We start from the raw sequence: 15594 nt of genomic DNA, 5'->3' as shown, positions 1-15594 counted from the left end.
GTACTTTCATAGCTATACCCAGTTTGTGCCTCTCATATATTATCATTACTTTCTACTCAGCTCAAAATCAGTTTCAATGAAAGAGAAATCACCGGTGATCTTAAAAAAAAAGGTCTTAACACTGTTTTCCATCCATCTAGAAGGAAAAATAGTCTGTTGTGTATAGATTTCTTAATGCAAGCAAAAAAGTCACTCACTGCTTAATTGAAGTCAAAACTCTAGAAACAAGATAAAACATTTTTATTGTGCAGTGGAAAATAAGGATAGGTAGATGCTTAGCTCTGTGACCTGAATATAATGATAATACATAAGAGGTACAAATTAAGGCTATCTGACAGTAGGGAGTCATTGCAATTTCATCATAATTCACAAAATTCTTTTCAAAGTGATATTTTGAAAATCCGAGGACACCTGTACTCATCTGTTCCACATGATTGCTTTCCAGTGGTGATACAGGTGGCAGTGTGTGATGTTCTGTAGCCGCCATAATCTGCCAAAGTCTTGCTAAGTAACAGCTGCCATGAGTCTTATTGTGGCAAAATCATGCAACAGCTCGAGTTAATGTTTAAAAAACACAGCTAGATGTTAAAATTGCATTTTATTTTTAATAAAAACTATAAAGCCTTTCATTTTTTTTCATCTCCATCTATTTTTTTTTTATCTCACCTCCATTGCAAAGGTGTAAATCAAATGCTTTCCCATAAGGGCACACATGGAGTTTGATTGAACCTTCCCCCACATTGATTAACAGCACAGATTAATCTATTGGTGTATTTAGCTGGACAGGGCTGCTGCATGCTTCAGGCCATTTACTGAAGAAGGGGCAGCATTTGTGTGTGCATGTATGTGTGCTGTATGTGTGTGCGTACACGCACATTTGTGCGTTCACTTGACACTTGAGTCAAGCATCACGATTCTACACACGTTTCAAATGAATCGGCGCCTTCAATTACACAGTGTATTGTCTGCATTGATTTAGCCTGAGATATGAGCTAACACATGTTCACACATCAACACAGTCTGTGTGTGCGTTTGTGTGTGTATGTGCGTGTGTGTGTATCCCTCTCTCTGAACAATCTTTGTGTGAATACCTGCTTTTCTGAGAAGAGTGTTTTTGTTATTGCTTTATATTCTTTTCTCAAAAGCACTCATGTGACACTGATGTTACAGATAGTGTATAATGGCTACACACACCAAGCAATATGACACTCACTCATGCATACACACACACAGACACAGACACAGACACAGACACAAGATACTGTTGTGGTGTCCGGCTCACCCAGTATAGCACGTCAGTCCAGCCCTCCATGGTTATACACTGGAACACTGTTAACATGGCAAAGGCAAAGTTGTCAAAGTTGGTGATGCCATCGTTTGGGCCCTCCCATCCCATTTTGCACTCAGTTCCATTCTGTGTACAGTGTCGACCATAAGCTCCATCAGGTGCACATGGTGCCGGTTTTTCCTCTGCAGTGGTGCCTGAGACAAAAGAGACAAGAGCAAGAGGAAAGTGTTTTTCTGTATCCTTTATACCCAACTCTTCATGAAAGCAAAGCAGGAGGAGCTGCTAGTTCCAGTTTTCTTTTAATGTTATTCTCAATGTTCCTCAACACAGAGTCTTATGGATAATTCTGTCAACAATATTGTGCAGTAGGTGTATGTAAATGCCATAATTTTTTTCCCTAATTCAGCTTTGTTTATGAGATATTATGTATTTTCCATCAGTTCGCTGCGGTGGATGGCACCAAATACTATAATATCCATGAGCCTAAGCCAGTTCCTGTAGAAGAAAAGCCAGACAGAGGTGTGAATCAGACAAGTAGAAAATTCAGAATGCTTTCGCAACAAAACATGGTGTAATAGGTCCTTATTGCATTCAACGTTGACCCAGAATCTAAAACTGAATTGATGCTGTTAAACTTTCGTCTGCTGTTAATGGCGCACTGCAGAATTTTGGACTGAGCGACCAAAATGTTCTTTAGGCGTTTCACATGAGTTCTCTCCTTACGTTTGCATGGGGACAGGCTTGAGTTTGATAATTTTTTATCAACAATGTTTTCTGACACAACTACACATCTTTTGCAGTGAAAATAAAATAATGGGAGAGTTTCATGCCAATCCAAACTTTGGAAGTGCTCATACTGTGAATCACCGGAGATTGTCTATGCAAAAAAAAAAAAAAAAAATGAACAAGACTTTTTTTTCAGGAAGGAATACAAAATAATATTTCATAAAGTTTTATTATGTCTACATTTAAAAAGAACTTATCTAAAAGAAAAAAAAGCTACAAATATGAGAAGGTTAAAAATGACACACTGAACCAAAACCAAATAGAGAAGCAATACATATAAAAAAATAAAAATAAAAAATTGGCGTGAAAGTGTCGTACTAATTATACAAAACAAGCTCTCTGGGGTGATGTATAGGATAACAGAGAGTATTCCAACAGCACTTACCCAGCGCAAAGCTAATGCCTCTCGTGGGACCTATAACATCACCATAACAACACTCAAGTCCATTTATACCTGGGGGCCTCTACTGAAAATTGTTTCAATCATTCATGGCAGCTGCTGTTTCAATTATTGCTCAAATCGTTCATACTCCGAAACATAAATGACGGTTTGAATAATTAATGGAGGTGATCATTTAAACTGTTTAAGGTATGCGCTCTATTTTCTCTCTGCCTTGTTGGCTAAGAGTTGATGTCTCACTGAAGTCCCAGATTTATTCAGACTTATTACCTTGGAGTTGTAAGGTGAGAGTACAGCTAGAGCACACTTTGATGTTTCAGTTGAGAAGGTTTGAGTGGTACAGTATTCACCTCTGTTTCCATCACTGGAGTGTGTCTGTGTGTGAATATATGCTTACTGAAGCACGCTTTCACACACAGTTGAATACATACTTCAGAATTTATCTGATCATTGAAGTGCAGTGTGCGAGTGTATGTGTTTGATCATGCATGTTTGTATTGGCATCTGTGCATCAGTGCGCAGCAGTCTAAATACTCTGTCTCTGTCTCACTCTCTCTGCATGTGCTTTTATGTAAGTGTGTGCGTGTGTGTGTGTGTGTGTACCTGAATGCTTGTAAACGCAGGTCTTATGCATCTTGCCCATGAAGAGCTCCAGGCCGATGATGGCGTAGATGATGATGACGAAGAGGACCAGCAGGGCGATATGGAGAAGAGGAACCATGGCTTTGATTATGGAGTTCAACACTACCTGTAAACCTGCAGCACACACAAAGATCAACTGCTGAGAACACACACGTTATATATGGGTGTGGACACAAGATGATAATAATAATAATAATAATAATAGAAACTGTCAGTACAATAAGCCTAATAAGCCTAACGATGAAAGCCCTGATAATACCCTAATAGCCCTGATCAAGCACTGATAATACATCATTTACAAAGCAGAATAGTTGCAGTTTATCACCACGCAAGCACTGCTTGTTCTAAAAGCTCTAATATTCTTTTTGCACTTGGAGAGAGTGCCTTCAATGAGGAAAAAACATGATGGCCAAAAAGCATGGTAGTCAAAACAGAACTTGTTCATAAGCAATTCAACTTCCCATTTAATTCCCAGAATGTTTTGATGGACAAAGGCTCAGACCACAGCATAATGGTTGCTCACAGTAACTGCAGTTATAATATCTTGCTGCTTAATAATATGAAAGAGGGCAAAAATTAAAATGTTCTGGTCATGATTATCTTTTTTAGATAAAATGTGGGTTTATTTAACGGATTAAGTTACCAAAAAAAAGGTATTGAAAAACAGTTTGGGACATATAGATACACATCTTATTAGATCACTTAATTTCACAGTCTTGTAAACATTTCATTTTGAACCTAAGCTTGTTAAGAATTCATTAAATATGTTTTGTATGCTGCTATAACCACTGACTTAGAATGTATTTATGCAAAATTGCAGTGCCTACAAAGCCTGAATTTTGTACATTACGACACCTTTATGGGGAAGGAAAATGACAGGGCAGAAAGATGCCATTTGTACTGCAGGTAGTCATGAGGCCAAAGTTCTTCTGTGTAAATGCAGAAAATAAATGTCTATCCTTCAGCTCAAGTGATGATCCCAATTTCAATTTGATTCATTTGTGTTTGAGTAAAGACTGTGCAATTTTTTATTTATAATTTGCTGAAAGAAATGCAACTGCAAAGCCACAGTAGGTGGCATCAATGACTGAAGAATACTTGGAAAGGTTCTGGTATCTGGTGAATAAATTACATAACATAACTGGTCTACAATATGTACCATTTTAACAAAACAAACAGGCTTATTGCGAAGTTCATTTGCAGATCATTGTTTTAGCAAATTCTGTACCACGTAAGCAGCAATGGCACTGGAAGCCTTTGAAAAGACAAATCTGTCAGTCGTTGTTCTAATCAGTTAGCAAACATGCTACTGATCAGTTGCCATGACATCAATTCAATACCCAGTCCAATCATGCTGGACAGGGTTCAGTCTAAATACTGTGCACTGTTGCGCTCATGCTTTTAAATAAAGCAGCACAATGTGGGATGTGCTCGAGCACCCTTTGAATTTGTTTAGTATTGTAATCACAAGAGCTGTCCCACATACACATATACACACACACACACACGTGGGCGCGCACACTCACTTAGCCTTCCACCACAATATCCGATCCTCTCCTGTCTTCTGGCCTGCTGGATTATTGATTTCTGTAGTCACTAATACAGACAGGCTGACAGACAACTCATCTACTGCTCATACTGTCTGAGTATCTGACAACAGGACAAGAGGACTCTGTGTGTGAGCATGTGTTTGTGAGTGTGTGTGTGTGTTTGTGTGTGTGCATTTGAGTGTCACTGTGTCTGTATGTGTGGCATCAAGCAAAAACATCAGCTCCAATCTGTGGTTCATTTCTCCCCTAACTTACCCAATCACCGTTCACACCTGATCCCCAGTGCATCATTTCTACTCTTTCTTTCTTTTCTTTCTTTCAGTCTTTCTTTCTTTCACAGCTCTCAATACTTACTTGGCACTCCAGAGACCAGTCTGAGGGGTCTGAGTACTCTGAAGGCTCTCAGAGCCTTGACATCGAAGCCTGCTGCCTTCCCTCCAATAGGAGTGGCCCCATCCCCCTTGGTGGCCTGCTCCAAGATCGCGCTGAATAACCTGCAAGAAGAAAGTAATGACTTTAGTAACCATCATTGTCAGGTTGACATCCAATTTCCACACACTAGAGAATATCTGAGTGTGAAGGAAACAGTGAAGGAGATACAAACATAAAAGGAAATAATATAAAGTGATGAATAGCTGCAGTAGATGTCATTATGGCGTTATTTTTCGTTTCCTCTGTTGTCACTGTTGACAGTACCAAACTCATCCATCTACATAATCTTTATCATAATCTATAAAACAACACAAGTGCTGCAAATCTAGACATTAACCTAGTCTGGGACCAAAACTGTAAATGTGAAGGGAGTGGTGAAGACATCTGTGCCGTTTCACAATTAAATGTGTTTGTTGGAGAAAAGTCAACAGTTGGAAATAAAACAGCTTCATTAGTTAGCTCTCCGACACAACAATAGAGAGTGTTTCATCTGTTCCCTCTGTCTTACACAGATAAGGAAATGTGAGACAGTCAGCTTTAATGATTTGAAAGTCAGCTCATCGGAACTCTGTTGAGGTGGTGAAGGTGTTTATAAGTGTGTGCTCACCACACTGTCATTTTGAATATAATATACATCTAATGACATATGATGTCCGCTGAAATCTCTCTGGCATTCAAAGAACACAGAAATACAAAATAATGCAAATTACTCTCCTCTATTTAAGGGCTAAATGTTTGTACATCGTTGCCTCTTGTCAGCAATAATTCTCTATAAAAGTTTTCTTTGTGTAAGACGTGTTCAAAAGCTTGAATTTGTGTACACTATATGGTTGAATTTGTGCAAACTATATGGCCAAAAGTAGAAGGGCACTCCCTGCCCATACATTAGTGTATTCATGGGTATGTCTGAGTAAGCCCCCTTGGTACCATTTCAGGTAAAATCTAAATGCTAAAACATACAATGATGTTTTTGACACATGGTTTTCAACCTGGGGGTCATCAACTATTAGATAAATCTAAAGGACCACATGATGTTCAATAGGACAGGAAAAAAATAGAATTCAACTTTTTTTCCCCAAAAATTTCCTCCTAAAAATTATTAAAAATAAAACAAGCTCACTCTCTTAAAGGCATTTACACCTGTGGAGAATGGGTTGCCATTCCTGTTAAAATATGACAGTACCCACATGCTCAAAGCCAGGCCCATATAAATATATTTATTTAACTTGGGATGAACTGGAACAACAACCATGACAACATCAATGCTTGACCTCAGTAACCTATTGATTCTGAACGGGAGCAAGGCAGGTTCACAATTCTTGTGGAACATCTTCCAAGAAAAGTGGAGGCTGTTATGCCGCCCATATTAATGTCCACACACCTTCCTACAGTATATTGTAAAGTACATAGACACAGTAAATAGAAAATAATAGTTAAACTGTTGGTTAACAGTTATCCTCTATGAAATGATTTACTGACATCTCTTTGGTGCGAGTGGCTCACAAGCTTGAAGTTATGTACGTCCAGCTGAGCTTATCACTCTCCTCCTCCTCTCTCTGTCTCTCTGAGATCCTTTAGAAATCACCATACAATACCATTTTCCAGCTCGTGTGGCTCAAAGGCCAGTCAGCGGTGCGTTAGTCACGGAGAATTATCAATTAGCACAGATGAAATGGCCACTTGAAAAGACCTCTCAAAACATATCGCCCTCTCTCTCCCTCTCTCTCTCTCTCTGCTTCTATTTCGCACTACCTCCCTCTCAATTTGATTTTCTCTCTCTTTCTCTCTATCTCTCTCTTTTTCTCTCTCTCTCTCTCTCTCTCTCTCTCGCCTTTGAAACAGAGTCTGAAAAGCACTACAAGGAGCCACAGTTTTGCACCACCAGCATTTCGCCCAGCATGTTTTGCTGTGGTGGGGTGTTAAATGATATTTAGAGCCTTTGAGTGTAGCACCACATAATGGCTCGTGTGCATCCACAGTTAAAGATAGTACCAACTGCGTACATTCATAAAGATATCAGGGATTTCATAGTAGTCAACATGTTGCCATCGCAACACTACTGAAAAACAGTGAATTAATCTTTGAATTTTTATTCAATTTGCCATAGGGCTGCAATAGATTATATTCTTTATCAAAGAATCAGTTCATTGTTTTCAGTAATCTGCCTTTTATTTGACCGACAGTCAAAAACCTAAAGATATTTACTCTACAATGGAATAAAAACAAATGCAGCAAATTGTCAAATTTAAATTTAAATTTTCATCTCTCTCTTTTCTCTCTTTACATGTGATGATGTTAAAGTTATTTTGACAGTCTGCTTTTTTTTCTGAAAAGACAGGCAGAAAGGAATGGAAATAGTGTGAGGGGGGAGAAGAGAATAATACATCTGGAGGTAAAGAAAAACTGATGATGAAAAAGATGAAAGATGAAAAAGTGATGCAGAGATGAGAGAGAGACGAAGAAGGAAAGCAATAGAGCAGGCTAAAAAGAGACTGTATAGTTTCTATTCATATTCTACACAGGCACACACAAACACACACCATTGCTCAAGCCCATCCATATAGCGATTTTTTTTCTGAGTGGCAACGTCTTTTTTTCAGTTGTTCCCAATGAGGAGAGAGCATATGTAGCCAAATGCAGCCCTCTGGAGAAAAGGCGCTACAGCCAGCTTTTTTCAGAGCACCCCGCCTTGAAAACCACTTTGAAAATCTCCGAACTTTTCACCAAGGTCCTGGTGTCATCACTACAGCTCCTTTTCAGACAACCAATCAGATGGGGTGAGACTTGTCATCCTAGCAACCAAGAAAATGTAGAGGAAGCTTGTTTTGGCTTTTTTAAAGTTATCTATTTGTTTTTTGGGCATTTATGCCTTTAATGGGAGACGAAGAAACAGACAGGAAAAGTGGGGGAGAGAGAGAAGGTGACATGGGCTGTGCTCTTCCAGGTGAGCCACTAGGGTGTGGGGTGTCCCTTGTATTGGCTTTTTTAACGATGGGACAATTGATGTGCTCCTCAGCACCCTGCCAGCACTTTTCTGCTCGAAAAAAATCACGATATGGACACACATCCTAAGAGTTTGTGAACTAAGAGGCTGTGTGTGTGTGTGTGTGTGTGTGTGTGTGTGTACACTTCTCTAGTATAAACACAGACCTTGTCAGGACCAGTAGTCCTCATGCGGACCAAAGTGTGTTCCTAATGAGGCAAAACATTATTTCTGTGGTCCGGTTAGGGTTAGCATTAGCGTTTGGGTTAGGCTGTCCACAGTGAATGGAAGTAAATGCAATGTCCTAACAAGGATAGCTGCGCAAACTTGTGTGTCTGCGAGTGTACGTGTGTGTGCATGTGTGTGAGAGTGCATGTGCATGTGTGTGTGTGCCTCCGAGGTTGCTCAGCACCAGGAACAAGCTCTTTCACCCATATGGTGAACATTCCAGAGGGAGCGAACTCTGTCACTTCTCATCTATACACACACACACACAGACACACACACAGACGCACACACAGACGCACACACAGACGCACAGGCAGGCTGGGAGTTAGGGGCACACAGGCATAAAGACAAGCAATTCATGCACACACAGAGATGTAGTGCTGTCACAGTTAACATTTCCTGGATCTGCGTGTCCTCTCAGAGTGTGTGAATTAAAGTGTGTGTATTTGTGTTCCACGACTTCACTAATATGTTTTTTTTTCTCTTCTGTGTCATTTCTATAACAAGTTTTTATATCTAAATGCCAAAAAAGGTCTAAAACAGCAAGCTCCAACCCTCCTGAGGTGTCCTTGAATCAGACACTAAAACCTGCCAAATCCAGAGCTGCAACTTGTTTCTAAACTTTTGACCTCCCTGTGACAAGGTGGCAAGAAAAAAGACTGCTTCCTCATAGGGATCAATACAGTATTATTGCACATTTAATAATGCTGAGTCACAGTAAAAACCATAATTCAAAGAGAGACAGAGATACAGAGAGAGAGGTAGACAGAGGGAAGATAACAGCATAAGAGTGGTAAAGGTTGTGTTTGTGCCAGGGGCATTGGCACCATGATGCCAGCTGATAGGGTGTGTGTTTGTCTATAGGGCAAAGCCAAGCATGTTCAGTTAGTGAGGGCTAATGTGAGTGAACACTTCACTGGCAATGACCAAGACTGACTGAGTGTGTTTGTGTGTGTGTGTTGGAGCATTCACAAAGCCTTCCTTCAGGCTGAGGGGTGCTTTCTTGCTGTCCCTTTCTTTTGCGCACACACACACACACACACACACACACACACACACACGCACACACACAAACACACACACACACACGGTCAATTAGACCAGTTTTATGGTATTAAGGTCCACTGGCTATTGTGCCATTACCCCCACACAGCACTGAAAACAAAGCACAGCTGGCAGGCAGAGAATGCATGCACATGCACACACACACGCACGCACACACGCACACACAGACACTCTCTCACACACAGGCTCAGAGGGTTTAGCTGATGGGCTATGTTGCTGAGTTGCAGATAAAGAAAAACAGAGCAGAGCTTTGCTATCAGCATCTAACAAGCTAATCAGTTTAGGCTTCACCAATACACTGCAGGCCAAAGTTTACAGCAGCTTTAATACGGATTGACTCTAAAGACAGCTTGCTTTAATACAATAGTTCTTTTAAAAGTTGTTGTGGGTTGTAGAATTTTATATTAAAAATTATTCAAATACTACAAATACTGAGAGTAAGTAAAGTATTATTCCCCTACACTAACAAGACCACAGTTTTCATCAATCAATCTCTTCATTGACTTTCATTTGCTTTACGTGCCAGTGAAGCAACTACCAGTGAAGTTAGAATTGTAAGGCTAAGAGAAAAATCAAGCTTTGTTAATGAAAATTTGTGAAAATTTAAGTGAAAAAATGTTGTGAAAGATTATTAAGTGACTTGACTTAACTATGGCAACCTCTGGCATAAGATAGAGGCTGCCAATTGTCTTGGCTGTAGTTTCATTTGTTGACAGTGATTATACCAGGGTACTATGATGATTCATTTGCCAATGGTTGCTGCTGGTTAAAAATGTGTCAGGTAGCACTTTTAAAAACCAAATCAACATCGTAGCAACATAGGACCATTAAAAAACATTTCACAGCTTTTATATCTTCTGTGTGTTTCTGTTCACTCACCCTACGACTACGATGATGAAGTCGAGCAGATTCCAGCCGTTCCTCAGGTAGGCGTTGGGGTGGAAGAGCAGGCCATATGCTATTACCTTCAGGAACGCCTCCACCGTGAAAATGATGAGGAACAGATACTCCACACGCTCCTGTAGAGACACAAAAATAAGACAGGTCCATTTATTGGTCTGAGCAGCAACACTGCAGGAATGTAGAAAGCCTATCTCCAACAGAGAAAGAAAAAAATGATATAGATGAAAGAGAGAGGCCTTTTGTGGTCAAGGTTACAGCTGAGTAAGTTTTGCATGTGAGTAAATACTATTACAGGATATGATATATCAGGACACACCAATCAAATGAGAAAACATCCATTCAAAATTCTTTGATAGGTTAGTTAGCAACTGGACATAACAACACATTAACATTTACACACTTTCATTCACAATCATCATAACATTTATTTATGCCCACATCAACAATAAAGACCTTGTATGTGAGTACTAACAGTGCAGACCGCTTACTCCTCTACTTCTCAGAGTTTATCAGCTTGAACAAGATGTGTGTGTGTGTGTGTGTGTGTGTGTGTCTGTATGCATGTGTGTGTGTGTGTGTGTGTTTGATTATTTATGTGTGGACAGGCATTTGTCTAAGTTGTAATCGTGTACACAATCAAAGCATTTTGATTATTTAATCAAAGCAGCTCTCTTCCTGTTCTGAGAGGTTACTGTCTGAGGAGAGGAATGCATGTGTGTGGGCATATACCCAGACATGCACATACACACACGCAAAACTTCTACTACAGAGTTCCTCAGAGATTGTTGTCATAGTGATGACCCCTGCCTGAGGGGGTCCTGGGAAATGTCCTGAAATGGCCTTGAGAGAGAGCAAGGGCTTATATAACTTTCTGAACGTCGTAAACTTCCAAAGAATTCATCACCCACCTAATCATCTGTCATATCTGCTCTCAAATTTTATAACTCAAACTTTATAACTGACATGAGATGAAGGCAACAGTGCAAAACTACTGAGCTCCTGAGTAAACAAAACAGAAAATATTTTGAAATATTCCATGTCATCTTTCTCCATCAGTCTGAGGTACATAATTTTTTTCATATAAAAATATATTTAGCTCCATCCATCCATCTGTCCATCCATCTCAGTCCCTGCTCCACCTCCCGTTTAGACTGTTTTCCCACGGACACACACTCAAGTTTACAGAGGGCCAGAGGTTTGGGACAGAAGGCCGGTCAGGTCTCTCCAGGCTCTGGCCCTTGGGAAGAATTAGTTAAACCTGAATCTGGGGCTTATGTATGTGTCCAAGTTTATCAAATTGCTTAACTGGCTAACAGTGTTAGCAAAGAATGATGCTATCATAGCAGATTCAATTTAGGTAATAGGCATCTTAATGTCTTAATGTCCTTATTCAGGCAAATTTACTTGTGCATTATCCTGTAAGTACTGTAAAGGAGAATATCAACGCACTTGCCTGTTTATGTTACATTCACATTAATAAATAAAAAGTATATAAAAGCGAGATAACTAGTTACCTTTGATTATTATCATTGTTCACCTGACATCAAAACTACTACAAAACTTACATGTACAGCAGCAGCTAGTTGGCTAAGTCTGAGTTACCTTTTATTGTTTAGCTTGTTTGGCATTATTGTTGTCCTTGCAAGGGAAAGCTAGTAAGCTAAAATAAGGGAGGAGGTAATTTGCTGAAGGGGCAGGTATTAATGGCAACAGTAATATCATGAAGAATTTGAATTAAAATTACATATGATTTAATAAAAAAATACAATAGAATTATTATTATTATTATTATTATTAGAGAGTACCCAAAAATAAAGAAAGCCCAGAGCTATAAAATCTACTTTCTCCTCACACTGTTTTCTCATACAGTACCTACGGGATATATTTTTGTAAATTTAAAACATACAAATATTTCTTATTTTTAAAATGCTGAATATTTAACACAGAGTTAAATGTCTCTGAAAGTGTTCTACTAAAATGTTCTACTGTTTTTAACACCTCACCTTGAAAAAGCACTGTTAACATTAAAAGCCCTTGTTAGTGTTGGATAGGCTCATGTATACAGTGGCTGCGTTAAGATTTGCTGTTAAGCTGATGTGAGACTAAAGCGAGTCAGGCTAAACAAACAACTTTCTCAGCATGGAGAAAGACTATGTCAAACTACCATCAGGCCAGTTACATAGTGCACACAGACACACATATCCTGGGCCATGGGAATCAGTCGTTCATGTAACCACAGTTTTGAGACGACTGCTGTGGTTCCACTCTTCCATTCGTACTGTAAACCTATTTTCCTCAAAGGGTTAGAGAGGTGTTTATTTGGGTTGGATTTTCAGAGTGGTATATACGCATAACTGTCAGCATGCACTACATCAAAAATGACTTATGAATCACAGCTGACCTATGATTACAACTGCTAGATTTTTTGTTCTTAATGATCTGATTATCATACAAACTGTGATTTGGAAGTAGTTTCATGGTGGAGGGTATGACATGAATTATAATATAAAAGATTTACGCAGTTTGAGAGACAGGCAACTTGAAAAGCAAGTTGATTTTCAGGCCAGAGAGTCTGCACCTAAATGAGCTGCTCAGAAAGCTGTTCTGAACTTGTTTTGTCACCTCTCTCTGTCTCTCTAACTTCCTCTCATTTTAGTCCATCCAGTGCTCTTTATAGGCACAAAAGTATCCAGCTTAGAGATTTTCACATTAAACACCTGTTCTCTCTGTGTGTGTGTGTGTGTGTGTGTGTGTGTGTGTGTGTGTATCAGTTTCAGAGCCTCAAGAATAGCTTGTTTTTCTATTTATCATCCATACTGCAGACCCTCCAACACACGGTTAGTATTAGTAGTCTATGTGGAAGTAATTAATCTCACACATACGCACATATCCTCCCTCTCAAACACACAAAAGCTCTCCGTCGCTCTCGCCCTCTCAACGCACACACAGAGACACACAAGCCCAGGCTGTGTATCTGCTGGTGACAGGCAGACAGTGTGGCGCTCTGAAGAATAAAACAGAGAAAAACATCTGGTAGGAACAGCTCAGCCTGACACTCATAAACACATACAGATACACGTCTCTGCCTCCTTGCCTTCCGTTCATACAGACCCATAAAGGGCAAAATCCATAAGGGGAGTGAATAATCTGGTTAGTGACTGGGAAGAAATGAGAGAGGAAAAGATGAGAGCCTGAGAGAGAAGAGAGGGATGGATGACAGAGAGAGAGAGAGAGAGAGGCAGACTAAAGAGACAGAGTGAGAGAGAGGGGAAGGCAGACAGAATGACAGAAAGGTGAGTATGTGGGAGCAATAATTCAGTTATCTGTGATAGGTCAACCAAACCGCCTATCCATCAACTGGGCCAATCAGATTATAGTATCGACATTCTACCATACAGCGGACAATGTTTCCATTCGCCATGACCTTCTGTGCATATATGTGTGCGTGTGTGTGTGTGAGCTGCAAAATAGGATTAGCCATTAAGCTGTTTTTGAAAGTTCCCACAGACACACAACATCATGCAGTTTTCAGTAGTTCAAGAAGAGCAGAAAAAAAATCTTGAACAGACTGCACCAACAACTGAACCATGAAAACACAAAACAGCAGGAGAACTAACAAGATAACATTTTTATTTCAAAACTTCTTGCTTATTCAACATCTATTCAACATTCAACATATATTTGCAGTAAGGAAAAGGTGTACAAAAATATAGGATAAGAGAATGATTTAACACCTGAAGGCAAACATTTTCATGCGGGTTGCAATTTAATTATATATTTAACTTTCACATTAAATTCCAAAATCTTAGCATGAATCTGCTTAGAAAGGCTTATTTCTGTATAACTATACAGTAACATCCTGGCAACATCCAGTTATGATTTATTCAAAGGGAACAACAGCCACCATGAATTTCAGCACAAGAGTCTGGACTTGAGCACGTTGCGAGTGTGCTCCCTATGTGCAGGCTAATGATGCAAGTTTGGTTAAGAAAAGACAAATGAAGTACCGTAACTGAGACAAATGGAGAAAGAGCACACAGGAAATGTCTGGCTTATTACAGATTAGTTTTAGAACTTTTTGTGATTATTCCAATGACTTAACAAGATACTTTCTCGATCTGGGAACTCAGATGAAAAGAAAAGATGTCAGACAGGGGCAAAAAATACAGGCAGTCACACAATAGTACAGATTTTCAACAAACTAAAACAGACTATAAAATACCAAAACTTGTTTGGAAAAAAGAAGTTAACAATCATACGCAAATCATATGTTCAACACTCCGTCACACTCTCCTCCTTATCTCCCCAGCACTTTGGATTTGAACCAGTAACTACCTCTTCTCTAACTCGACTCAAGAAAACTAGAGACTGAGAAAAAAGGACGACAGGATCTCTGCATGGACAACTTGAATTTAAAGGACTTCACTAAAACTCTTTCTCTCTCATCCCTCACTTCTATGTCTTCACCTCCTCTCTCCGTCTTCCCTTCACCTCTCTCTCTTTCTGTGGGTGCCAACCAGAAGTTACCATAGAGACCAAGATGGGTTCTGACGTTACCATGGAAACTGTGGGCTGCAGCAGCAGTGGCAGCAGCAGACTCTCTCTCTCTCTCTCTCTCACACACACACGCAGGCACGCACGCACACACACACACACACACACACACACACACACACACACACAGACACACACACAGATGACACTGATCAGTATTGTACCAAGAATATCCACAGTACATAGTCCTAATTACTACTCTTCTGTCAGCATCTAGATTTCCTATTGTGTGTCTATGTGTGCACATGTGTATAACAATGTCATGTTTGTGTGTGTACAACAGTGTGTGCTCTGGTATATGTGTGAAATTATGTGCGTGTCGGTGTGCTTGTGCTTGCTCCAGTGGTCCATGTCACGTGCTTATATATATATATACCACTTGCCACCAGTTGATAGTATTGAACTTAGTCTAACATGAAATTTGAATGTGCCGTTATTATTTTTCTACAATGAGTGTTTAGTAGAATTTTTGATGGAATCTGAATCTTGGGTTAAGTTTTGGGTCAGTGAGCAAAAATTGGTATTACTGGATACAGAATGGGGATAAACTGGAGATAGATACTTGTAATCAAAGCTGACATCACTCAAAAGAAGAGCTGTAGATTAATAATGTCATATCATCTTTTGATGTGAAACCCATGACAGTGAAAAACAGCTGCTCTTAGGTCACTGTCTCGCTACTTAAGACTCATTTTGTTCAGTGAAGAGTTTTTCACAGTTAACAGCCATAAAGAGATGGACTTTCCACCTGAAAAACTCTCCA

General features: G+C 39.6%; 1 protein-coding gene across 19 annotated transcripts in view; it reads right to left on the bottom strand.

Annotated features, from left to right (window-relative positions):
• Positions 1-15594, bottom strand: part of cacna1c (calcium channel, voltage-dependent, L type, alpha 1C subunit) — a 197078-nt gene that overhangs the window by 69789 nt on the left and 111695 nt on the right. For all 19 annotated transcript variants that reach the window (XR_011694214.1, XR_011694213.1, XR_011694217.1 and 16 more), the window contains exons 4-7: positions 10254-10393; positions 5021-5160; positions 3078-3230; positions 1283-1482 (exon numbers count right to left, since the gene is read on the bottom strand). Coding sequence is in view for 14 of the 19 variants with exons in the window: in XM_071502787.1 (XP_071358888.1) it covers positions 1283-1482; positions 3078-3230; positions 5021-5160; positions 10254-10393 (633 nt within the window). In the remaining 5 variants the exon portion in view is untranslated. The remainder of the gene's footprint in view (positions 1-1282; positions 1483-3077; positions 3231-5020; positions 5161-10253; positions 10394-15594) is intronic.

The sequence above is a fragment of the Trachinotus anak genome, unplaced genomic scaffold, assembly GCF_046630095.1.
Source record: "Trachinotus anak isolate AG129_WGS33_773 ecotype Australia unplaced genomic scaffold, CSIRO_AGI_Tana_v1 ptg000018l, whole genome shotgun sequence".
Lineage (NCBI taxonomy): Eukaryota > Metazoa > Chordata > Actinopteri > Carangiformes > Carangidae > Trachinotus > Trachinotus anak.
This window is presented reverse-complemented; position numbering and strand designations above follow the sequence as displayed.